This window comes from Epinephelus lanceolatus, chromosome 21, assembly GCF_041903045.1.
Source record: "Epinephelus lanceolatus isolate andai-2023 chromosome 21, ASM4190304v1, whole genome shotgun sequence".
NCBI lineage: Eukaryota > Metazoa > Chordata > Actinopteri > Perciformes > Serranidae > Epinephelus > Epinephelus lanceolatus.
Window position 1 is genome coordinate 26,298,814 of NC_135754.1, and position 27,905 is coordinate 26,326,718.

The window sequence follows — 27,905 nt, forward strand, 5'->3', positions numbered from 1 at the left end:
GTTGACCTCAATAACTAGAGTGCTGCTCGTAAGAAATGTTTCAACTTGGTGATGAGACAGGATCCCCTCCGGCAAATGACACAACCCTGTTGCAATACATGTATAAATAGTTGCGTAATTTAAAAAAAAAAAAAGAAGACCTCTCAGAGCAAAGCTGCTTAACTTGTCAGATGCATCTTACATGCTACGCCTTCATTCAAAAAGACTGTCAGTCTAAATTTTTGGTGTTTGCCAAAAAAATCTATTTATCATAGACAGAATTAAATCTCACTGCGCATCTAAGCTATGACAGGAAATTACTACCAAAAGCTACAGGCAAAATATAAACCACTAGCAACAACAACAGAGGGGATTGGGTTTGAAGAAGCTACAGAAAAGGTGAGGTTTGACATTACTTGTGTCAGGTGTGGTGGCCATGGTTGAGACTATGACAGGTGGACCAGTGCGACGTCCTACCATCTTCGTGTTGTTAAGGTTTTGCGCTTGAAGAGTAGAGGAAGAAGTAACAGGAACAATGGTACTCTCAGGGGCGACATTGATCCCTTTTCGGAGAAGCTGGGGGCTGTGAAGGGGGCTCGATGCTGCTACTGGTGACGGTGGGGGAAGGTTGGGGGCTCTCTTCATCAGCTCCATGGGGGAGTAAGAGCCAGAGAAGGTTTTGGGCGCCACTCCAGGGGTGCCCGGAGCTGGTGGTGGCTGTTGTCCAAGAGCAGACATGGCGAGACCAGTGTGGGCGTTGTACATGTTGAAGGGTCTTGCTTGAGTCACAGCACTGCTATATCCTCCAGGGCTGAGTGGCAAAGCTCCAGCTGCCATGGGCCGTGCTGCTGGGTATGTGGTGGTCTCCAGGAGGTGTTGGGAGGGTGCGCTGCTTGGTCTTCTACCAAGAAATTCTCCCATCCTCGGGGACACGGTTTGGATGGTGGTGGGAGGTTGCTGCATCAGGTTGGGGTCCATGGTCAAACCCTGGGGCTGTATGTAGAGGTCATTGCGATGGCTGAAGCTATTGGATCGGGCACGCGTTGCCGCCCCGCTTGCCTTGCAACCAAGCATTACACGGGAGAGAACACGGGCCTGTGCCAAGTTTGGGGCAACAGAGCGGACATCATGGTCCTCCATCATCCCCAGCGTAGCAGTGGAATCAAAGCCATGTTGCAGGAGGAGAGTGATAGTACTCTCAGCCAAACCTTCAGACCGCAGGTAAGCCAAAAAGCTAGGATCCACCATCTTCTTGGGGTCTGCAGCGCTGGGATGTTGAGAAGGCAGACTGGAGGTCATTCCAGGTGTGGCGGCCACCATGACTGAGCTGGGGTCATAGCTTGGGTCATAAGGCAGCCTCTGGGAGGCTACAGCTCCGTAACCCCGGGGGAGAGCTCCGTCCATTCCCTGAGAAGCTGGGTCCACCACTGAACTGGTGGCAGCTGGGTGGTGGGGGTCCAGGGACAAGCTGTTGATATTGTTATAAGCCTGGCGCGCGGAGAGAGACGGCGGCTCAGCAGCGTAAACAGGAAGAGGGGGCTGGATCCCGTAGACCGCAGGAGAGGGAGAGCTGCCACCAATACGGTGGACGTCTGGGATCATCTTAGATGCCAGAGTTTCCCTGTACAAACGGCTCAGCTCGTGAACGGGAGGGGGAGGAGGTGGTGGAGGAGGCGGGGGAGGAGGTGGAGGGGGAGGAGGCACAGGAGTAGGTGTTGAAGCGGAAGGCAGCACGGAAGGTGTGGCCCTCGTCTGTCCTTGATCCCAGGTAGGCCTCACCCCCCCAGCACTGGGCCCATAATGCGAGGCTGATCTGGTGAGCAGGTGCTGGTTATCCCTATAAAACCCAGACTCTTCAGGTAGCTGACCACAAAGCGTAGCATCAGCCGGGTAGTAATCCTGAGGTGGTGCAGAGGCACGGCCCGCCATCACTTGCCTGAGGTAGAGGCTGTTGCTTAGATCAGGCACAGAGATCTTCCTCAGCAGCTGCTGCCCATGCCGGTCCTGGACCTGCCTGTCCTGGGACATCTGGAAGTCTGGATCCAGTTTCTTGCCGAGATCTGGGTGATGGTGAAACCCCACTCCACCGTCTCCCCCAACCACAGAATTCCTACGCCCAGCAATGGTGCCACAGTAGTGACAGCGACTTGCCGCCCTGTCGTTCTGACCTTCAGTCCATTCAGGACCAAGCTGGCCCAGAGAGCCACCAAAATGCGACTGCTCACTTGAGTTAGGCATCAGTGAAGACAATAAAGCGGACAGCTATAAAAGCGGAAAATAGAGCCGGGTATTGTGTGTCAATTCTCCAGTTACACTCACCCCCAATCAAAAGGGAGGAGAGGAGAGGAGAAAAGGTGAAGCATGAGGTACCTTTTTACCTGATCTGCAGCTGTAGGCCCCCCCCCTCACCTCACTCTTAAGTCTGTAGCTATCATGTAGCTCCCTGCTGGCGGCCTATCTAAATAATTCAGCCCTGGAAACATTAGAAATCCACGAGGAGAGAGGCACAACATGACAAACACATAGAAAGAGAACGCATGCAGACAGATATAAAAACACACACCTTTAGGGCGAGGCTCTACTCCACTCTACAGCAGGGATCATGCTTGTGCTGGGCGTCACGCTTACATTCCAAACTAAGACAGAGGGTAAAGAAATTGGGGTAGAAACACATGCTGGACAATGCCAACGGAATGGAGGAGGGGACGAGACGCGCTAATCCAATGGGGTTGATGCACGCCATTGGCAGGGACAGTCCTCTCGTCCACAGCGTTTGCCACGAGGGGATTAGCGTCAAACTAAAACCTGCTTAAATCCACTGCCCCCTCTGACATCACTTGAACCAGATAGTGTACACAGCCAGCACGCCGCTGAGGCCCCTGGATGTGTTCATGGAGTGTAAAGCTACAGTGTTTACGGTGCTTAGTGGTTACTGCTAACCCCTTCATTGGCAGCCGGCATCCCCCCGGGTGTGAATGGATCTTCCCAGAGGGACTGGGAGGCTGGGGACAGACATGCTTGCTGTAGTGTGTCCCTAGAGAGAGAAGAGGGGGGGGGGGGGCGGTTGCAAAGGCTGGACACACAAGTAGCACCGAGGGTCAGATATAATCTGATGGCTACTAGAAGGAGGCTAAGAGATGCTCCACTCTGGCCATGGAGAATGCACAGCCTCCTCTACTGGGCAACTACAGATTCACATACATGAATACACACATACAAATACCCATACAGGCAGAGAAGAGGGAAACAGATGTAACCATGCAGTGCCTTTGTTATCGGTCATGTTATATCACAACAATGTTCATGTCCCCCTTGGTTGATATATAGTAGGGCTAAAACAAATCATTTGAGATTATTTAGAAGCATCAGAAAATAGTAGTGTTGTAGTACCCCAAATCGGTCTTGGTCTGAAGATCACTTATTGACGGTCTCTCTGTCTCGTCGCAGACTAGACGGCATTTTTGCTCTGTCTTATTTCTGCCTCAGACAAGAGGACTCAGGATTTTGTTTTAAGATCGGTCAAGATATCAGTAAATTGCTTATGCACAAAAGAAGTGTTAAATAAAGACGGTTAAGTTGATTTCAGGTCCCTATTTTTAAAAAGATTTCTTGTGGCACACTTACAACCATGCACACATATATACAGTGTGGCAATTAAAGAGAGGTGAATGAAGAGGAGTCTTCATTTTATGCCAGTGATTTCATGGGAATATGGATCTTTCAGGTCAGTTTGAGGGGTGCCCATGGTTTGCATGTTCCACATTTTATCGTAAGTGTGTCATTCAGTGTGGGACTCGCTGTGTAACACTTAGGGGGACGTTGTGGCATCTAGTGGTGAGGATTCCAGATTGCCACCAACTGAATCTGCTCCTGGTTACAAATTTCTTCAGTGCTCATTGTTCACGAGGTTTTGACCGGGAGCTGAATCGTCTGCAGACGTCTCTTCCTGTCCGAAACAAAAGGACCAGGGGATTAAAACTTGTGACATCACTGAATACAGCAGTCTTGCGTGACAAATCTGTGGTTCTCTGACACTGCTCAAATCTTTGGAGACAGGCTGCTTGCCCAGCACCTACAAATTATCCACAGAAGTCTCCTCTCTAAAACAAACTGACCTTATTTATAAAACAATGCTTAGAAACTTACAAATGTACGTATGGACAAAAGCCAAAAATGGCGTGTGTCAAAAACATTTGACAGTTTCTATAATCAGGCTTCCACCTCATCATCTGCATCGCTAATTTCCTGTCTCCAAAATGTCCGTAAGCATGGGTCAAAGTTCCTCCCATCAAGTCTGTTTTTATAGATTACAACTTTTGCGTGGGAAGTGGCTTACGCCTCCTTGAGGCCTCATTTTGTGTGTATGCAATGTCTATAAATGAGACCCCTGGTGATTTAAAGTAAAAAAAAAAAAAAACACACACACATAATAGAGCAGTTTCACATTTAAAAATCAACATGAAGGGGCTGCTAACTACGGTGGCTGACGCAAAATGCATACGACTCTATCTAGAGCCAGTGTTTGGTTTGTCAATTCTGGGCTACTGTAGAAACATGGCAGTGCGACATGGCGATCTCTGACACAAGAACCTGCTCCCTATGTTGATATAAATGGCTAATTCTAAGGTAACAAAAACACATCAATTCTTATTTGTTTGTGATTATAAACTAAAGAAAACATTTTATTATATTTGATTTCTGTCAATATATCCTCCTAAATCCTACACACTGGACCTTTAAATGGTCTTGACTACAGCACTGAAAAAATAAATTCCCAAGCATAAGATGATATTTTAAAATTGCTTATTTTGTTTGGCCAAAAAAACAAAATCCTAAAATTTGAGGCTGGAATCAGTATAATTAAATAATGAATAAAATGATCAGAATTTAAGCAACTTATCGCTTAAGATCTGCATGATTCAGGGGTTGCAAAGAAAAATATTTATATCATTAAATGCGTCATGTAACACATGTCACAATAAGGTCATGCGATGTTCACCTAAGAAAATTTTGATTCACAAAATGAATTGGCATGAACCCAGTCAAGTCTGATTTCTCCCCTCACAGGGCTCGCACTTTGTTACGACATGCACCAGATGAACAACAGAGCAGATGTGGCTTATCTGAGATGTTGCCATCTGAGAGATAACTGCCGGTGTTTACTTGCCGTGACAAGAGCAATGTAAACAAAAAAACAGCGGCAGGAGGAGAAGAAAAGGGGAGCTTTGATAAGTGTCTGATGGGAAAAAAGCTGATAAGACGGGAGGCTGCCAGCTTTGACTTCACCTCTACGACAGACAGTGTGGGATAGGACAGGGCAGGAGGGGAGGGGGGTATGATTGGACTGCACTGGACTGTGACACTAGATGGCTACCAGACTGTTTCTATTCTGTGCTTTATTTCGGTTTTGAAACAGGGAGCAGAGGAGTTTCTGCAGCAAGTCGCCAGGGACATCATCTGCATGCTCCTGAAGCTGAGACACAGAGACAGCGTGACTAAGATTGGCTAAATTTATTACAGTTTGGGAGTGACAAGAGACTGCTACAGTCCTGCGTCTCTTTATGTTGTCCCACTACCTGTCAAGTCACAGGGGGAGCCGCCAAAACAAGCTTGTTTTCATTTTAGAGCTTAAGTGATGCAATCATGATATAATATTAAAGAAACAGATTGTTTCATTATGGAACATCCGAATTAGAGAACATTAAGTAGGTCAAAACAAAAATAAATCAGAACAGTTTCATTTTCCCTACGGCCCTTTGATGTACATCTGAAGGATGGTTTCTTTCATTAGAGGTAAAGCATACCTAGCAATTTCCTTGCAGTGATTTCTCAGTGCTGTCCTCCCAGGTCTGAGTCTCCCTGCGCTTTTTTGTCAGCTGTAAAACACACCATTAATCACTGTGTTGTATCTCTCCACGGCGATCGCCGACAATAACTTCTTTTAATAAGCCCCTTCCAGGGCCGTGTGTCACTCAGATCCCCGCTTCCTGACAAAATATTAATAACAATAATAAACATCTCAAGTACGGTCAGGCCGGTGTTGCTAAAACCGAAACCAGGATATGGCACATCATATCTCCTGCCATGCAAATTGCTGCATTTCCCACTATTCATAAGCAAGAGAAGCTGGGCTACCTTATTCATCTTGTCTGCATTCTCTGATATGCCTCTCATGAGAGCTGCTCCATAATTAAGTGAGCATGCTATATTACACTCATCAAGCAACAGGGACCCTGTACTTGCTAGCATGAATAATACAATAGAAGAAAAGAAACCCCAAAGTTACACAGTGGATATTTGGTGGACGGCATCAGAATTGATGCCAGCACCCGGTTTGCTAGCTCACAGCCAATCGGACAGCTCTGTGAAAGACCTCTAGGTACAATGTGTTGAACAGACGTCCAGCAACAGTCATGCCTTTGGAGCAATCTGGCCATCTTTCTAGGGCACAGGACGCTAACGGCGGGACTTGGCAGGCAGCAGAGGCACAGATAGCCGCAGAATGATTTAGATAGCTGCGACTCTACAACTGCTGATCCATTAAACTTTCATAGGGACTTCATAAATTAAAACCATGACTGGAAGAACTTGAAAATTCTACTCAATTACTGTGATTGTACAGTATATTAAAGTTTTAACGAGCCCCTGGGCCTTTTCTCGCTCTAACACAAGTACTGGGAGGAAGGAGGGGCGATGAGGAAAGAAAAACACATGGTACCAATTCTGGTCCGATGGCTTTCGGAGGGTTCACATCTGCTGTGTTAGCAAGACGCTGTCCTCCGCCTCTTTACCACCTCGCCTCTCTGCAGTGTATGACACAGCATGTTACACATTCGCATGGGTGGGAGGAACGTGGGGCAGAGCGAGAGCCGCTACTGCAAACCTTTTATCAGCAAGGCGAGACCTCTGGTAGACTTGGTGAGGCGACTGATTAGAGTTTTGTCTTCCATTTTAGCGGGCTGGTTTGTTCCCTCTTTGCCTCGTGCGCAGCCCCGCGCTCCGCCTGCCTATCATTATCAAGCCAGTGGCCCATACTGCATCACAGATGGGGCAGACAGAAGGGAGAGACGACAGCCCGCTTGCTTTTTGGAGAGACGAGGAGTGTGCAGCTGAGTGAGAGAAGAGGGAGGGAAGGAGAGTGAGAGAGGGAAGAAAGGAGAAAACGGAAAATGTAATTTGCCTCCACGTCACTGATGAAAAAAGATAGGGAGGCTAGTTAAATGAAAGAACATTTTTACAATATGTTCGACAAAGCTGTGGTTGTAAGCAGAGATGCAGGGGAGGGGACGAACATACTGAACGCTAAAAATCTAATACGGCATTTATGGACATGTCCTGTGGTGTCAGTAAGGTCAGTATGTCCTCTCACACTTTTTATTTAAAAAAAACCTGCAGACCAATGTAGTGACTCTTTTTCCATCTAAAAAAAATAACACCAACCACTCATTCATCAGTATTTAAAGGGACAGTTCACCCCAAAATCAAAAATACATATTTTTCCTCTTATCTGTAGTGCTGTTAATCTTTCTAGACTGCTTTGGTGTGAGATGCTGAGTACTGGAGATGTCGGCCTTCTCTCTAATATAAGGAAACAAGACGGCACTCAGCTTGTGGTGCTCAAAGTGCCAAAAAATATTTTTAAAAGCCTCAACAGCAATGTCTCTTTCCAGAAAGCATGACCCAGTTACTGAAGAAATCCACAGACCTTGTTGTGAACAGTTTCATGTAGGAACTATTTTCCTTCTACCGAACTACACCTGCCAACCGTTTAACTGCGCAGATGGAATCGAGCATCTGCTTAGATGAGACGCCCATGCTCGTGACAACGCGAGATGTAAACATTAATGGCATCCTCCTCGGCTGAGCTGTAACGTTAGCTAGCTCGTCGGTGCTAAGTGATGCACGCTACCTTCTGTGCAGCGATACCGCTGGCGGGTGTGCTTTGAGCACCACAAGCCGAGTGCCATTCAGTTCCATTATACTGGAGAGAAAGCAGACATCTCTACGGCCGATATCTCCAACACTCTGCAACTCACACCAAAACAATCCAGATCAATAACTAACCCTACATGTATGAGGAAGAATATGCATTTTTAATTTTGGTGTGAACTGTCCCTTTAATATTGTCATAACCCAACCAGCTGCACAAGATCCCAATAAAACACCAACGTAAAATACAGTCCAAAAGTAACAACACTATCTGATTTCTTGATAATAATATTAAATGTGAATGAAAGTCCAGTGTCAGAATTCTACAAGACGGATCCTTATATCGATGCTACGGATGCATCACAGTCGGTACTCAAAAAGGTTTGAGGGCTGACAACCAGCATTTTATTTTCACACCACTCACTACAATATACAAAAACAAACACACCCTACTCAAAGCACAGACAGATAACTACGCTTAATAGATTGTAACTATGGGCGAATGCTTGCGCAGCGACCAGCAGCAAGTATCACATCTGACTGTGTTCGTCTTTTGTACGTCCGTGTTCTTCCTTTTTTATGTTTTTACTTGCTGTGCAACGAATTGCCCTCCAGAGACAAAAATAAAGCTGAAGTTATAAGACAGTGGTAGCTGCAAAACAATAGACACCCGACTGTGTCTCTTAATCAAACCCTTAATCAAATAATAACCTGTTAAATAACTAGTCATAGGGTGATGTGAAAATTTTTTGTGTCACGATTATCCGGGACAAAATCAACTCACTTGACAAAATTTTCCAGATAATCGTGAAAATATGCTTTAAACTCTCAAAATGGCACTGAAACATTGTGAAATCACTTTCCCTGACAGTTTTTTAGAAGCAAATATTTCTATATGACACACTGGGAAAGCTATGCGTCAGTGATGCAGTGCACAGTTAATTCTCACATAATATTAAATTAGAGATCACATATATTTTTCTCTTGCCTGATTAAACAAGTGCATTAGGGATTCCACTTCCCCAAACACTGAGCTTACTTGCCCAGGGCAAGGGTTAATTTGGAGGCCTGACTTTTGGTTGCTTCTGGACACAATATTCATGAATATTCCGATACTGGAAACTCACCACACTCAACTTATTGTGAGTGTTTTAATTGCAATCCACAATAAAACTGTGTATTGTCCCAGCCCTACAAATAACCGCAAAGTATGAAGCCATCAGACATCATGTGCTGAAGAGCATAATGTTGATTCTTGTGTTTCAATCCAACATGATGTATATATTGGTTATAGGCAAGGAAATCATCATTAGAAAGAACAATTGGCTGCTGAGCCACTTTTGTGTTTTGCTCAGCTACTAATGTGGATAAATCATATTCCTAATTATGCAACCATAAAGTGTCATCATGTAGCACAACATGAATAAAATGTAGATGTTGATTAAAACATTATCTGACTAGATTAGAGCGGCTCTAATCTAACCCAGAGGGGAAACAGTACTGCAGTCTACAAGCAAAACAACAATCTTAGCGCAGAAGAAGAAGAAGAAAAAAAAAAAAAACAGATCAGGAGCAGAACTGTCCTCCCTCCCAGCCACTCGGCCCAGTTGCTGCCGAATGATAAACATTGGTTCAGCTCAAATTAAGCCGAGAACATGGAAGGACCTGAGGCTGGGAGGAACATGGGCCACGGCAGATCACTCCTCATCTCTTCAGACGACAGAAATGAATCTCTTCACCCCTGAGAGAGACGGAGGGAACGGAGAGAGTGAGGGAGAAAGCTCCTCTCTATTCCTCATAACGCCGAATTAAAGCTGATGCTTCCCAGCAGCTGCTTTGATTGAGCTAACTAGCAGCTTTTGACAAAAACAGTCGCAACCAGCTCCCTGCCTTCTTATTTGCAGACAGGCCAGATTATGCTAAATACATATCAAGGACTTTAATGGCTTAATCAGCCTTGTCATCTAGCCACCGGGTTTCCTTAGATACGGCATTTCTGATCCCACTGCCATAAATGCCGATGTATAACAGCCCGAAGGAACAATTCAGCCGATGGTATGATATAAAAAAAAAAAACACAATTTACACCTTGCATGGCGTTGGAAACTGTCTTGGACGACAAGAGTTGTTTTTTAGTGTCGGGGAAAACAATAGAAACAAAGGCGAAGGCTCTCTTGGACAGTGCAGAGAGAGTGTGTGGTCTCAGCAGACGTTTTCTGAAAGAGAACGCTCCAGATTTTCGCATGAAAGAGACTGAGGAGAGACAGCACGAATCACGGCTTCATCTGGTCTGTATCTGTTTGCCAACTGCGGGCCCGGTTGAAGTGTGAACCTGGATTAAGATGAGTTACTCCCGGCAGTAGCCAAATAAACCCTGTGAGGATTTTACCTGCATGCGAAACAAAAAGCAGAGTCTTGCTTCATGTGTGCTTCCCGCACGCACGGAGACAATCGCCATGGCAGCCTTATCACGCCGCTACATGCAATCAGTGGGACAACTTTGCCTGGTCATTGGCTCATGAACAAATCACAAATCACAAGCTGTTTTTTTTTCTTTACGCCCTCACAATGGCCGCCAGAGGACTGATTCACTGATCCTGTATGATGGCCATCTGGAGAGCTAGTATGTGTGTGTGTGTGTTTGCATGAGTGTGCATGTGTATATGTGTGTGTGAGAGAGAAGGAACGTTCGGCAGGTACGCTCACCATGAAGTAGCTCTGCATGCATCACAGCAACACCTGTTACTGTCTCTCTGTGCGTCTCCTGTGGGCTTTGAGCTCGTGCCCAGCAGAGCAGACTAACTGTTGTTCCCCCAGGAATGACTAACTACCTCAGCTGTCTGATGCTCACAAATGCAACAGCTGGATGTGGACTGCAACTCTAATCAGGAAGGATTTCCACCAATGAACGATCCACCTGTGATATGAAATATGACTGCTTTTTTTTTTTTTTTGGAATCGCCTTCAGGGATGGGCGATTATTCAATATTATTGCTTAGTGGCTTTTAGTGGACTCCTATTGCTATGATATAATCTTCTTTGGTAATTATTTACCGTACTCTGCCGTGCAAATGGCTTAACAATTTGTAATCATAAAGTTTTAAAAGGAAAAGTTTCATGCCTAAGAGTCTGATGAGACAATTGAAACCACTCACATGGCCGTACACTGGTGTAAAGCAGTACAATACCTCTCAGATCACTGGCTGCTAGTGGTGCCCAGGGCGAAATCTACACATGGAGAAGCAGCTTTTAGGCATTATGCAGCACAGCGATGGAACCAGCTGTCTGATGGTCTGAGGAGTGCCCCAACCACTGCAGTTTTTACATTCAAAATGAATACCTTATTATTTATGTGTGCTTTAACCAAATGTCTTTAAAACCAGAGGTCTTATTTTTATAAATTACAAATGTTTTAAATTAAATTGGCTTATTCTTTTGCTGTTTTATCTCTTTTTTTTAAATTGTGTTTTAACTCTGAATTGCTCTTTTGCATTGTGTTGCTTTTAGCCTCTCTGCACTGCACCTTGAACCTACCTCTGTATATAAAATGTGCTTTATAAATTAAAGTGCCTTGCCTTAAGCCAGTGCCAGCCTCTGGCTAACTTAGCTTAGCATAAAGACTGGAAACAGAGGGAAACTGCTAGCCCGGCTCTGTCTAAAGGTTAAAAAAAATCCACCTCCCAGCACCACTAAAGCTCACTAATTAACATTAAATACATTTCCTGTTTACTGAATCTGCACCAAAGTGTAAAAACAACAGTTCAGCATTTTTCATGGGGGTTATGTAATGACTTGTTCCTTGGCCGCGACCAGTAACTTCCTGAAGTCTCCGCTGGTTGCCTGGCAACTGGTCCTGGCTAAAGAAACGGCCATGAGCTTTAGAAGTGGTGGCAGGCTGATCCTTGGGCAGAGCCAGGTTAGCTAAGCTAAGCTAACCAGCTGCTAGTTGCAGCTACTTACTTTTCTTATTCAACAGGGACAGTGCACAGCTACTTAGCTGCACCTGCAACGTTAACGGTACACAGCACTGCCATTCAAAGTTAAAATATTTTAACTTTTTATGTTACATAGCTCCTTCACACAAGGTGGCAACACATGTAATCTGGACAATTCCTGGACATTACTAGAATAATTACATAAAATAATTAAATTTAATTGATGCAATTCTTTGTAAACAATTCAACATCATGCATGTTTTGTTTTACCATCCTGCCATTCCATTAAAGGGATAGTGCACCCAAAAATGAAAATTCACCCATTATCTACTCACCCTCATGCCGTGGGAGGCTCAGGTGAAGTTTTAGAGTCCTCCCATCACTTGTGGAGATCCAAGGGGAGAGGGGGTAGCAACACAACTCCACCTAATGGAGGCTTATGGCATCCCAGAATCAAACGTCCAAAAACACAATTGAAACCACAGAATATCTCCATACTGCTCGTCCGTAGTGATCCAAGTGTCCTGAAGCCCCGATGTAAAAAGTTGTTTGGAAAAACGTCATTTGAACTCTGTTTTTAGCCTCATTGTAGCCTGTAGCTCTAACTGCCTCTCTGTAAGCGCAGTGCACAGAGAGGCAGTTAGAGCTACAGGCTACAATGCGGTTGTAAAAAACAGAGTTCAAATGACATTTTTCCAAACAACTTTTTACGTCGGGGCTTCAGGACACTTGGATCACTACGGACGAGCAGTATGGAGATATTCTGTGGTTTCAATTATGTGTTTTTGGACGTTTTCATCTGGGGCGCCCTCAGCCTCCATTAGGTGGAGTTGTGTTGCTACCCCCTCTCCCTTGGGATCTCTGCAAGTGTTGTGAGGACTCTAAAACTTCACCTGAGCCTCCCTCGGCATGAGGGTGAGTAGATAATGGCTGAATTTTCATTTTTGGGTGCACTATCCCTTTAAGGTGTGTTTTCCCACACCACCCAGAAGGTACTGTCTACCATCTGCCTGATTCCATGTGATCACAGCATTATTCTGTCATGTAGGGAGATAAAATTTGTAAAAGATATAATTGCAAAGTTAACAGAATAAATAAAATATGGAGGAAAACAAACTCAGGAAGGTTTTTTTGGTGGCTAGTCAAAAATTTATAATGGAGATGGAGTTTTCGAACTACTTCTAAAAACCTGGCCCTCCTTGTCGCCTATTAGAATAATGCACTGTTACACTCTCTTCCTTTTGTCCATTGGCATTGTACTGTCATGTAATGTATTTTCAAATGCTACCCAGCTACTATTATGGATGAAAAACTCAACACCACTTTTCTACAGCAGGGACCCAAAACTAGGACTGGATTTCTTGCACCTAACTACAGGCTTTTACTGGATGCATGGCATATGTCCTTCATTTCATGTGCACAACGCCGAGGTGCTTACATCATGCTGCAAAACAAATATGCTGGCACTGAGGGTAATGGTGCGTCTAGCTTCATTTTCCAGCACTGCAGTCATGTCTGCCTCTCCCTGCGCTGGCTCCAGGAGGGCCCAGCAGCTTAACAAGCCTCTCGGGGACCCAGACAGCAGAGAGGAGATGATTTTACCTCAGGACACAGTCTGACAGACACACACAAACACACATGCACACACACACACACACAAGCTGGGCAAAGTCAAACAAGTGGGTTTAAAAATGCACATCCACAAGGCTTCAGACACAGTTTATACACCCACACAAAGACTCATATTCCTTGTTGCCTGGGCTGACTTTGTAGCTATGCACACAGCAGGGGGCTCCTATTCTGTGTTCAGGTCCTTCAATACAACACCAGCGCTCTCTAATCCACAACCTAAAGCCCAGTAATCACCGCAGTTCATGGTGTAAAATTGGCTGCCTCCAAACAGCCGTGACAGGATAGAAACCATTCAATCCCCCGCGGTAATCTAACTTGAGTTCAGATGTTTAGAGATTCTCCGTAACCATAAGTCACATAACAGACACTCCTAGACAAACAAACAGCAGCTCACGGAGAGGCCACAGTAAGGCAATAATCTCATTTACATCCGCCAGATGACTGTTTGCTGCTGAGGTCAACATTTATACACTGTTAACTGTAGTATCTGACATGTGCTGTGTGCCAGAAGAGAATTATAGCAATCAATGGGTATTGATCACCAATAGGTCTTAGGGTTGTGCTAATAACAATAAGGATGGTTGGCTGGGGGATGTATAGCTCCGAGGCAGTACGGGGGAAATAAAAAAACAAAGCAGGTAGTGGGGATTTGTTGACGAAACAATGCCAGATATTACTCGTACAGTCACATGGTTCTGGTGATTTGCAACTTTTTGATCATCTTGATTACTCCACATGTTCAGGACCTGCTTCAAATTACAATAAAACATTAATTAAAACTCTAAGTGACAAAAAGGCACTGTATTTTCATCACCGTAGGGTACCAGAGAAGTACAATTTACTATGTTAGGAATTTTATTTTAGTTTTATAAACTACACTCTACTATGTGACTTAGTTTATACTCGTTCAGTAAGTTCACTGAGATTCAAGAATATCCTCTGTACAATTTCGACGCACAACCAACTTAAAAAGTCAGTTAAAACCTGCTCAGCTCTATTCACCAACCTTGAATTCTTAACTTACGGCCTTCATGACTTGCTTTTATTTCTGACAAGTGCACAATTGTGATGAGCTACTGTGTGAAGCTTTGTTTCATGTCTTGTCTTTTGTTTAAGTTTGCATTGTGTCTTTAATCTGTGCTGTTTGCTGTTGTGCCTGTTCTCTGTTCAGACCTGCCAGGGCACTACAAGTGCAAATAAGGCTGAAGCTACAGTCTGGTATGGTGCATTAAATGGTGGCATATACCCGGGTTCCTGCAGCTTAGGTAAGTTTGATATAAGATCTTTTGGTAACACATTACTTGAAGGTATCTACATAAGAGTGACATGACACTGTCATAACTATGACATGACACGGTCATGAACCTGTCATGAACATTATGTACATGTCATAAACGTTTATTATTGCTGTCATTAAGGCGTCATTTGGTTTTTGACAAGTTGACATTGTTTGGGTTGTCTTGATTATGACAACTTGACATTAGTCAAAGTGACATTACCAGAAGTTGTCTTTGTCATGACAAGTTGACATTAAATTTGTTTGGGATGTCCTTATAATAACAACTTGACATTAACAAGAAATGCACCTCTTTTTGTGTTTATGACAAGTTTACATAATGATTATTATTGTTATGACAAAGACATCTTCTGGTAATGTCATCCTGGTTAATGTCAAGTTGTCATTATAAGGACATCCCAAACAAATTTAATGTCAGCTTTTCATGACAAAGACAACTTCTGGTAATGTCATTTTAATTAATGTCAAGTTGTCATAATCAAGACAACCCAAACAATGTCAACTTGTTATTACAAAAACTGAATGACACTTAATGACAGCAGTCATAAATGTTTATGACATGTACATAATGTTAAAGTGTTACCGATTTTTTTAATGCCACTCTTAATAAAATTTAAGACCAATTTTAAAATAACTAAAATTAAAGAAAAAAAAGAACAAAAATCAACAGAACTGGGAAATACCTGTGCGTTAGTTGGTGATTTTCCCAGCGATTTTGTGTTCCACATTTGATTCCTTTTGTGAGTTTGACAAACTTTTTGCACAAAATACACTAAGCCTGGTATGCATCGCCTTGTACCGTGTACTGAATTTGCTCATCCCCATTTCGTCCAGGGTCCAGTGACAGCTAGCTAGCGGAAAGTGAACCCTGAACAGCCTAGCCGCAGACAAAATATGAGCGTTGTTGGTTTCACTATCCTGATCGGACATGACGTTAACACAACGGGGAGGTTGGTAGTATTTGGAAAAGTAGATGTTACTGATCAATTTGAAATTTTACAATGCAGCATCTGAAAAAATAAGATTCCAAAAAATCTGTCGTTGAAGATTCTCAGGCATCCAGGTCATGGTTATCTTAAGTGCTATATCCTAAGCAAGTGGACTTGCTTGAGTTTCTTGAAGACATTTGCCTCTCATCCAACAGGTTCTCTGAGCTGATATAGCACTTAAGATTCATTAAGTCCTGCTTCCCATGCCTGAGCATTTTCTAGACATTTGCAAGATCAATTTAAGACATTTTAATACCTGTTAAAGTCTTTTCTTAGATTGATGAAACCAATGCCTAAGACTTTTTAAGGATCTGCAGCAGCCCTGATATACAGTATGTTCTAAACTGTACATCAGACCTATTCAATTGGCAGCCTCCGGGCCAGAAGCAACTAGCATACATAAATCTGATATACCGGAGTGAGAGAATATATGAACTACATAGTGTGTGGAAGTAGCTCATGAGGGAGCCATCTAGCCTCCTTCTCATCCCTGTTGAGTTACAAATGTGCAGTACAGATAGGGCAGGATGTACGGATCAGTACAGCGACACAGCCAATCATAATTTTAACAAAACGTTTTCAGATGTGACGCAGTTCTGACCGCGCTGAGCTGCTTATAAAAACATCTGGGCTGTGGTCGAATGGTCAAAAAATACGTCCTGTGTCTTTTCCTAAATACTTTCTCTTGATGGGGTGTGTGGTTTGTGTTGCACTAATTGCTCTTTATCATTCTGTTTCTGCACGTTGTGATGTGCCTGGGTCAGATATGTGGCTATCACTTATTTATTTCAAAAGTGAAATGAAAAAAAGTTACTACTTCATACTTCATAAAAATAATCCTAGAGTTGGTCAGACAATTTAAAGGCACTTGATTTAATGCACTGAAGCTCAAAGCATAAATATAACGCACCCATGTCAAGTTTAATTAACTGTAAAGACAAAAATCATGACTGCAGCCCTTCATACATGTGCTGATAAATTCAGTACAGTGTTTGATGGAAGTGATGAAGTGTTACTCTGTGCGAGGGATGAGTGGTGGTAAAAAGTTAAGAAGAGGCACATACTCATGAGTTTACCTTCGCATATCCGGTCTAGCCTCTGCCTCTTCACTTTGTGTTTGTCAGTCAGGGACATGGCGTCAAAACACAGCACGGCGCAGGACGGCACGGCACGGCTCAGCTCAGCACGGCACGGCACCTCTCCTCCTCAGCCGCAAATACTGACAAGGTTCAGACTCCTAGTGCACTGTCAGCACTATTCCCCGGGGCATACCGCCTCGGCACATACACCTGCAAGAAAGGCACCAACACAAGAAAAAAAAAAAAAAAACCTGGTTAAACACAAGCGCTGGCACACGCATGCTGTATATACACACATTATTGATGTACAAGCACAAAAAAAAACTGACACAGGAAGGCATTAAAGAGTCCTTGACTACAAAGTCACTCAGCCTCTTGCTCACAAAGAGCTCAGGAAGCTGCAGGCGATAGATACACAGAAAAATCACTGAATCACACACGTTCTCACACACACACTTACTCAGATACTGTTGGTGACAAAGTGCCCCATTTGCTCTAAAAAGTGACAAAGCTTCCATGCTCTAAAAGCTCCACTTTTCTCCCGTTTGAAGTGTGTTTTCACTCGCTGACAAACACTCATCTGAAGCTCCATCTAACTTGTCACTCGTCACATTGCTTATTGATCGCCGTGACATTTGAGGTATCTCGACTCAGATGGCAAATCTGCTTTTTCCTCCTCTTCTTTTTTTTTTTGCCCTCAAAGCCATCAGAACAAAGCGAGCACAAAAAATGTGTATTCATCTGACAAAATTTGATCTGAGGAAATGTGAAACAAGCTGATGGAACTTGTGAAGAGAGATTTATGATCTGACAACGTGAAGCTCTTGAGTTAATGTGCTGCACCTGAAGGTTGACAGATTGTCATGTAATGACACATTCAGGCCAATAGAGGGTAGTTAAAATCTACTCAGAGAGGAGCACACCATCTCACTTACACCTCTATACCATGTAGTGCAGATTCATTACATCCCTGTGTCTCCTCTGAGCTCACACACACACACAACTTCTGATTCAAAGCCAAAAAAGAAAAATTTCTGACGCGTTATTCTGACCAGAATATGAACTGCCAACTTAGATCAGTTTTACAGAAATTTGAGCTGAAAATGTTACACAACAAAGCCTTCAATTCAGCATCACTGACAGACAAGCAGGCAAATATACAAATACATCTTTGTCAGAGAGAAAACAAAGTGTGTATTTTTCCACCGGCAGCACACACAGAGCACAGCGAGGATCAGCATCTTGGTGAATTAGAGTAAAATGATTGCGACACAACAGGGATTAAACGTTGCACTGAAAACTCAAATTCCACATCTTGCTCATCCAGGACTGGAGCCAGAGGCGCTTCTCCTCTCTGAGAGTGCTGACACCGTGAAAACATCTCTTTCTGCCAGAAAGCATCAGGGCAAAGTTATTACTTGAAGTCTTCATCAGTTCTGTGTAGTCAGAGTTCAGGAAAAAAGAAAAGGGAAGGAAGCCAAGAAGGTAAAGAGTTCAGAAAAAACAAATCCTCCATCATTATCTGTGAGGAATACCAGGCTGTGGATGTCAGTCTGCCCTCTCCTCAGTCGTTGGGGTAATCAGTCAGAATAGGCTGGTCAGGTCTGGAGCTCAGGGCTGGTGTTGTGGGGGGCTTAATGTGACATTATCAGGACATGTCTACACATATGGGACCATACAGAGCAATCACACCGGGGGTCACACAGGGCACACAGTGTACAACACCTTGAGGAAAAGACCAAAGTCATAGTTAACACCTCTGTCTTTTCTACCCTAGATATATCTCTCGTCGAACATCAGAACAAAATGTTAAGAAAGACTTTGCTCTTCATGTGCAGCATCTGGCACCGAAATCCTGATATTTACCTTCTGAATTTTAAAAATGGCTCTGCGTACAATCCAACATTCGCAATGTGGCTATGTAACTGACCTTTTTCATACCTTTGTCACTGCAGTAAAAGCACAGGTGAAACTGATAACATTAATGATGGCTTAGTTGCATTCAGTGTCACAGTTAGCTATTCCAGTAAGCAAGCTAGCTATCATAAATGTTATCACATACACCTGCTTTGAAACAAGCTATCACGATTAATTTAGACTATAAGGGTCCCTATGGCAATATCAATAATTTATCGATATGGTGATACGAGACGAGATATCGTCTTAGATTCTGGGTATCGTAATATCGCAAGTGTCTTTTCCTGATTTTAACGGCTGCATTACAGTAAAGTATTGTAATTTTCTGAACTTAACAATGTTCTAACTGTTCTGTTATTCCCCATTATATCCATTATATTCACATTTCTGATGATTATTTATCAAAAGTCTCAATATATAAACATTTCGTGAAAGCTCCAATAGTCAACCCCACAATAACATCGCAATATTGACGGAGGAATTTGGTCATTAATATCATGATATGTAATTTTCCCCATTTCTCCCAGCACTGACGTTGCGCTATGGATTTTTGATGCACACAGGAGACGTGATACAAAGTCCTGCCTGCACAGTAGACGGTAATAAATTGCAAAGAAATGTGACTACAAAGGCAGTGAAGGAGAAAACTGCAAGCTAGCAAACATGGATGCAAACAAAGCAGACTTTTAGAGCTGCAAGAGTTTGATTGATTTATTAGTTGATGGATAGAAAATGTATCTTCAATTATTTTGCTAGTTTGGCAAGCAAGCATTCATGTCTGCAGCTCGTTAAATCTTGAATCTTCTGCAGAAGGACTTAAAGTTACACTCTTTGGCTCCTCTCGGCCATTTCAAAACACTGCTGCAGGATTTTTGTACACAATCTTCTATATGCCAACGTCACGGTGTATCTATGCTGGTCTTTGTGTCTTTAGTGTGTAGTTGCCCTTTTTTTTTTTTTTTTACGTTTTTATGGCTCACTTCTAGTATATATTGACATACGTTTTGGCTTTTCTTTGTAGTATTCTTATTTTGTGTTTTACATTGCTGTACATTTTTATACTGTATTTTTGTTCTATGTTGTCTGTAACTTATGTTGCTGCCTGTCTTGATCTTTAATCTCAGGAGTTCTTCCTGGTTAAATAAAGGTTAAATTAATAAATAAAAAATAACTCACCCCATGTTACAGTTAATTTGTGAAGAAAACTCACATGCCTCCATGATGAACGAAGAATCCAAAAATGGAGAAATTTTTGATTAATTGGAGTAAACCATGGCAAAACGATGGCAAAACTGTATCAAAACATCCGTTCACAAACTTTCACACAACTCGTGCAGTATAATCCAAGTGTCATTTATCCCGTCGTATGCTCAGTACTTCCCAACTTCAAACACACACTTGCCCAGGTGTGCTACTCGTATGCGTTTTAAATAGTAAGGTTTGAACAGAAATGCATCTGTTTGGGAGGAAGTGAGCAGATGACTAGATAAATGAGACTTGGATAATGCTTGAGTTGTGTGAAAGTTCGGAAACATCTTAAATGTTTACTCCAATTCTTTAAGAATTTTCTTTTTTTGGATTCTTCCATTGTCGTGGCGGCATGCAAGATAAATGTTTTCAAAAAACGCAACACATGGTGAGTAATTGATGTACAAGTTATCATTTTGTGGGTGAAGTATTCCTTTGGGGATTTACAAGTTTTGGTGGGAGACACAAACTTTGGTTTTATCCCCACAAAACACCTTTAACTGCCTTTCATCGGAACTCTGTGTCTGGAGTGTTTTCTGTTGTCAGGAAAAAGCCATTTTGATGTGAGGAAGCTACACAGCACAAGTTACTTCCAGGATGTCTTTCCAACAAGGCAGTACTCGGGCTCCAGTATGTTAACGGGCTGCTGGAAGGCCTCGCCCAGTTACTTGATTCATTTCAGTCCTCCTCTCTGTCCCTCCTCCTTCCTTTTCATCTGTCCATCTCTCTGTAGTGCTGCTGCCTCTGAGGTCTCTCACACAGAGTCATCAATCACCGGGACCTCTTCCAGGGCTGTCCACTTATGTGTATGTGTGTGCGTATGTGTGTGTGACATAAAGAGTGAGAGTGACAGAGGGAGGGAAGTAGAGAAAAAGAGCGCTCACAGAGGCCAAACCTTCCCCACTTCTTATCCCCTCTTCTCTTCCCCTACTTTTCTGCTGCACTCATTCCCTCAGCCAGCTTCAAGCAGAGTGGTCCCAAGAAAGAAAAAACTACTCCCTCCATGACTTAATGAAATACAGCCAAGCATAACCACCATGCTTTTATAAAAAAGATGAAACTGGGCACCATTTCTCCGTGATTCAAAGAAAAGCTGAAACAAAGCCGGCAGAGCAGCCAGCAGGGCCTGAGAGGGTATTTAGGCAGGGATTTTGCACTCCTAATCCAAACACAAAGGTCATATACATGAATCTTAATATTTAAGAGGCATTAAAAGTCAGATGATCGATAAAACTCCCTGCCTGCGGGGCCACAGCTCATTGAAAGAGAAACATTTGTGCGCGAGAGGCCGAAACATTAAATGTAGGAATCCATATCTGTGACGGCCGCCCCTGTCTCCCAAGGACGGCTCCGCTGCGAGCACAATCACAGACCACAAACTCTGCTCAATGTCAGCAACACACAGAGATCACTGTCCGGGCACTGTCTGCAGAGGTGGGGGAGGGGAGTCGGTCGGTCGGCGGCAGGAGTTTAATACAGCACATTAGAGACAAATACACACAGAGGACTGGTTTCAGTTAGTGAGACTCAAAATTAACCGACAACAAATTACTGATCTATTAATTGTTAAAGGAAGAGTTTGACATTCTAGAAATGCACTTATTTGCTATACATAGATGACACAAACGGCGCATTCCAATACCCATACTGCTACACTATTTAGTATGCCAGAGAAAGATTTAGTATGTCCCAATACATATGTCAAACACAGTGTGCCAAAAATACCAGGATGTCTGACTGCATCTGGTCGCATTTTACAATATGCAAGCCAGCACGCGTTTCTGGCTTTTCTTACCCCTCCAATCTTAATAAACTTTATGTGCTGCTAAAACAATTTGTAAGATTGGCAACTTTCTCAACCTCTAATGAAGCATCTGTTCCACTGATCAGGAAACCAAACATTATTTCAGTATGTGACATAAATATTTATCAGACATGCATGTGTATATATAAATGTAAGTTCTTGCTTTCTTCTCTAATGTTATTGTTTAGGAATTTCTTTACGATTATTTCCCAAATTTACTCATATAACACTAGACAGGTTAATCAGCTTCACCTTCCTTGATACATGACAAAACATGGCCTGTACTTGATCAGATGTTGTGGTGTAAAAAAGTACGTTATGAAGAGCTCATTAACATTAGAAATCTTAAAAAGAAATCATCATTACATTTAATTAGTGATGTCTAATTTAGACGTATATTTATATCTCTGTTTTTATTGGATTGTGATTGGTTCATTTTTCTGCTCAGTATGCTTCTTGTAGTCACTTATCTTTTGTTTTGTCTTTTATAATCATGTTAGTTTAGTTCTTTTTTACTTTTTCTCCTTTTTCGTTATGGTTTGCTTTTCTCCTTAAGTGGAGGGGACGTCCGATGGATCTTAACCTCTCCAAATGCATCTCTCTTTTTTTAACTATCTGGATTTTATACAGTTTCATGTGCGTAATAAAAAAGAAAGAAAAATGAAAATCCTCTTCACAGCGGAAGTTACGTCACATCGACTTATTAACAGCTTACTGAAAGATGACAGAAGCCACCAACGATGTCTGCAGTTATAACTTAAAAATTAAAACTACATAAACTGCAAAGTAACAACAGCAGAGCTGTCTGAGTTGACCTCCGTCTCTGGCGTTTTGTTTTATTTCCAAAGTAACGTTAAGTAACAATATCAACTTATGCAGATGACACGCAATTATACATAACGCTTTCACCAGGTGATTATGGACCTGTAGAACGCTTGTGTCACTGTATTGAGCAAATCACTGATTGAATGCGTCGAAATATTCTCCAACTCAACAGAGATAGGACCAACATGATTGTCTTTGGGCCACGAAAAGAAAGACATAGCGTCATCTCTCACGTCAAACCCCTCTCTCTTATAACTAAGAGTCACACAAGAAACCTTGGTGTTATCCTGGACTACGGTTTCAATTTCTACAGCCACGTCAAATCCAAAACGTCATCTGGCTATTACCATTTAAAAACACTGCTAGAGTCAGAGGAATAGCGTAATAATATTAATAAATATAGCAAGCAACAATTCCGGGGTTAAAGCCAGCATGGAAGTTGAAAGCTAGGTAAGATCAAGACCTTTGACAGTTTAGGACACCTGAGCTAGAGATAATCAACAGGTTTTATGACAATCCGACAGATGCTCATTCATTTATGTCTAAATCTCTACTGGGCCACACTCTTCTTTGGAAACTGTCGCTTCCTATTGGTCAACTGCAGAAACATTTTGGGGACATGCTGTAATGGCTTAAAAAAGTCCACCAAGTTTGCTGATGTTTGAACAATCCCTCATTGATTTATGGCCAAATTTTGAGAAAGACCATTGCACTTGTTTGGAACGTGTGGTGCCCCCTACTGACCAATTTCAAGTAACATACCCTGCAAGTTTTGTCATGATTGTAACATCATTGTCTGATTTGTAGTCTGATTTGTATTATCTCAGGCCAACTTTTTGCATTTGTGGTGCCCCCTAGTGGTAAATCTGACTGAAACTTTCAGAGTATGTTCCTGGTACCTCTTAAGATATTGCTTGCAAGGTTTGTGATGATTGACCAAAAGGTTGTGGAGTAATGTGCTGAGCCACGCCCCCTCTTAAGTTCATTGGCCCTACCCCTAATAAGGAATAAAGACCTATATTTCCAGTAGATAAGATTACTGCAATGGTCTGTTTGTAGGACTTTCAAAACAAGCTGTTCAGCGACTTCATCTTATTCAGAACGCTGCTGCTAGGTTCCTGATAAAAACTAGGAAATATGACCACATTATTCCAGTTCTAAAATCCTTACACTGGTTACCGCTCACTCAGAGAACTGATTTCAAAATCTTGCTGCTTGTGTATAAATCACTCTGTGGCTCAGCACCCAAATGTATCTCTGACATGCCTGTGACATATGAACCTTCTAGGACCCTGAGGATATCTGGGGCCGGCCTACTGACCGTCCCAAGAGTCAGAACAAAACATGGCGAAGCAGCGTTTTGTTATCATGCAACACAAACCTGGAATAACTTCCCAGATGATGTTAGACAAGCCCCAACTCTGACCACTTTTAAGTCAAAGCTAAAAACATTCCTTTTTAATACTGCCTGCCCCATCTTGCAATGACTGCATATTTTTAAACTCATTTTTAAATCATCTTATCTTTGCACCTCTTGTCTGCACTTTTGCTATTTTTAAAGGAGAATTTTTTAAATTGTAAATCATTTAGTAATTAATTTACCTTTTATATCTTTTTTCTCTTTACTCTGTTCTGTATCCTTCATTATTTGTTATTTTTTATTGCTCTGTAAAGCACTTTGAATTGCCCTTGTGTATGAAATGTGCAATACAAATGAAGCTGCCTTGCATTCATGTATGTTGCATTCCAAATCGCATCTCTTTTTACTTCAAATTTTACCTTTTGGACTGCGATGGGTGTGTGAGCAAGAGGGTCAAAGTTCAAGGCGCAATGTAATCAAGTATGTGTAATCCATTCAACAGTATGTACTTTATTAGGGCAGCTGCAGTAGTGACACAGTAAAAAGACAAAGTGGGTGATTTGGAGCGCAGCACATATTTTGTTGATACAGACAGGACAAGTTAATCTTGGGAGGTAACCTTGCAGGCATGGAGGCAGTCATTTCCCAAAAGGTTAGCTCATTAATTGATAAAGATTCTGCTGATTGACTATTAATAATTTCTGTGATAGATCTTTACCCATTATTCAGACAAAACAAGCAATTCCAAGATTCCACTTTGGACTCCATGAACTTCCAATGGGCCTTTTTAGGATATATTTCAACAGCTTATTGACTAAACAATTCCTCAGTTCATCAGAAAAGTAATCTACTGATTAATCAATACAGAAAATAATCATTATCTGCAGTCCTAGTTTCGGTCTCCACTCATCCTTTCGACTTTAACCATGAGAGAATGTGAAAAACCAAGAGTCAGATTGAATTAATTTGCAACAGTGTCTTCTTGTAATGCAATGAAATTTAATGATGACACCACCGTTGTTGCAATCCATCTTCCTATTGAGAGACAAACACTAACAGAATTGTCTCCGATTGTGATTAATTGACTTTGCCGAAATAAGAAAATTTGGTTTGGTAAACAGATACGAGCACCGCCCCTGACAGACTCTCATTAGAAAGCTGTGATTACTTACTTTATTAGACACTTGGGTGGGGGGTGGGGAGGGGGGGAGGCTACTGATCTGAGGCAATTTCGCACAGTCAAAAGAGTCATTACAGTTAAAGCGTCACTTCGTGTGCTGACACAGATCAGTGTGATTTGGAAGAGACTTAAGAACAGAGCGGAGAAGCTGTTTTCCTTTTGTTTAAAGACAGACGGAAATATGGGGACATTGTTAAAAAGCCAAACTGGAGAGACGGCTAGCAGAGCGTCAGTGGATGAGTTTGAGAGTTTGAATAATTAAAAAGGTCAGGCTACCTGCCTGCTGTGTGTCGCTTCACACATGCAGGCAAGCACACGCACACACACATATATACACAGACACACACACAAAGTTCTGAGCGAGGCACAATGCACACTGGGGCAAAGACTGAAGAGACAAGTCATTTGGGGGAATGATCATTTTCCCTCGAACACAGTGTAGTTTGTGAACTAATTGGGTGAATCCATAATTAATTTGCTGACATTAAGCCTTCGGGTCTGCTCCACTAAGACTCTAAGACTCTACTTTCTAAGGATGTGATGAAGTGCTGCTGAAGCCTCGGGCTCACCGCTGATGGGGAGACTCTTGTTCTGGTGCTTCACAGTGCAGGTTCTGACATTTACGGGAGATATCTAACAGCAATACATTTCCACGTGTGTCAGTTAACTCCCAATATACAGAGGGGATTAGTTTAATGTAGGCCTACATTCTCTTAACGAAACATTTCACTGATGGATAAATCCAGAAAATCCATACTCGACATGTATTTGAAATTCAAAACCATAACTGGGCAAGGTCGTACTTCTCACCTGGCTGTTCTGTTACTATCCTCAGTGAAGAAAAAAGATGAATGCAGAGAGATATTAAGAGAGTTTTCACAATGGTTTCTGATGCTGATGAGACATTTAGGGCTTTTTGACTCATTAAAGCCGATTCACCCTATATGACATTTGCAGCTATAGCTCACTGCAAACTGTAGGCTCAGTCATCACTTGTTTTTCATCTAAGATGAAAAACAACAGCTAATTATGTGTGAGGGTTAGACACTGGGCATTTTCTTTGTTTTAATTTCAAATAGGAGTCACTGGCCTTTGACGCTTTAACTAAATTATAGCCACAAAAGTTTGCAGACAGGGTAAACATTAGGGCTGCACAATACATCGTTTTTTTACTGTTTCACTGTGATGTTAATTTGCGCAATAAACACATTGTCAAAGACTGCGACTTTTTTAAGTTAGCTCAAAGAGAGTGTAGAAAAATGCACTTTAAAACGTCATCCATTCTTTTATGGTGCCTTTTGTATTCAGTTCAAAGTTCAATTTGTTTTAATTAATCAATTAATGTTGGAAATGATTTCCTTTCATTTTTAAATTCCCAATTAATTTGTTGTATTTAGCAATACACTGAAAGCAGCAGAACTGAGTACGCTTTAACGCCTGCATTAGGGATGTCAGTGGTTAACCGGTCACACATGTTAGTCTATCAATTAATTTTGCTACTCTTCAGTTTACTCATGCCTCCAGGTAAGCAGCTCAGCCTTGCTTTAAGTTTTTCTAATGGTTACTCACAGTATTGTAGCAAAAAAAATCCCAATTTTTAGCATTTAGACCACTATCGTAAAGAGACGTCTCTAAAACTGCTGACAGGACAACTTGAACTGCAAACAAGATCAGCTATGCCTCTTTCTATTATGGATTGTTGAACCATGGAGGTTTTATATTTGTAAAACTTTTCTTGAGCCAAGCAAAGCAATTTTAAAATCCATGATGTCATTACAATGTTAAGTCTATGAGCCGAGCAGAAACTCAGCGGTGGGGCCAGCAGGAGAAACACTACTGCACATTGGGCGGCCTATTGCGGCTGTAACCCGGAAGAAAAGCTGAACTTCTTTTGACATATGTGACAGGCTAGCAATTCCATTGGATGGAAAAGAGGCCATTTTGGCATCCAGCATCTAGTTTTTTCCGACATCAATGAGTTTACTGCACTGCACACCAACCTGATGTAGAGGGAGCTAGCTAGCAATGCCGCTCATTTGGCGATGACTTGAAATAGTGTCCGAGGACTGTGCGACCGTTAACGTAGCTGCATTGTACAAATACATGTGTTTTGTGCACTAAGCACCACTACACTACTGTTGTCGAATATAAGCCAGCAGTATATTGGGTTAATTTAGCAGTCTGTAATGATTTGGTACCGCGAATGATAAAGCGAATGCTAATGATAGTTTGCTAATTTGTGGTCGTCATTTCCGGTGAGTGCACAACAGCCATGGTTGGTTTGAGACAACACTACTCAAAAAAATTTACAAAATTTGCGCACTACGCCAATGATTACATAGTGCACATAGTATACCACATAGAAGTGTACTAACGGAAGTATGTGATTTGAGACACACCAGGTGTTACCAGCAGTAATCTCGATCTGCTAGCTAGCTCCCACTCAACCCAGGTGGTGCACAGTGCAGAGCAGCCAAAGCTAACGTTAGCTAACTAGTGGAGACCAGAGCACGGGCAGTGGGCACTATGTTTCCACATGGTAACACGGCTAGCCGGCTGTCCATCAGCAAAGTCAACAGAAAATAAAATAAAGGGCAATACATTTACACCACATAACATTAAAATTTCACCACCTCTGAATGGATATGCTGAGTTACTGGAGTGCCAGACTCAAAGGAAAGGCCTCATTTCACGTCAATTCCTGTTTTCTTCTTCCTGTTTTCTTCTTAGC

The 27,905-nt window shown here is 42.4% G+C and overlaps 1 protein-coding gene across 5 annotated transcripts in view; it reads right to left on the reverse strand.

The window, feature by feature from the left end:
• LOC117247024 (C-terminal-binding protein 2) overlaps positions 1 to 27,905 on the reverse strand; it is a 151,171-nt gene that overhangs the window by 66,689 nt on the left and 56,577 nt on the right. For 2 of the 5 annotated variants that reach the window (XM_033611098.2, XM_033611102.2), the window contains exon 2: positions 16,838 to 17,050. In XM_033611098.2, coding sequence (XP_033466989.1) covers positions 16,838 to 16,895 — 58 coding nt within the window. In that variant the 5' untranslated portion in view covers positions 16,896 to 17,050. Of the gene's footprint in view, positions 1 to 395; positions 4,395 to 16,825; positions 17,051 to 27,905 lie in introns of those variants that run through there. The other 3 variants (XM_033611095.2, XM_033611096.2, XM_033611097.2) reach the window with 2 other exon arrangements.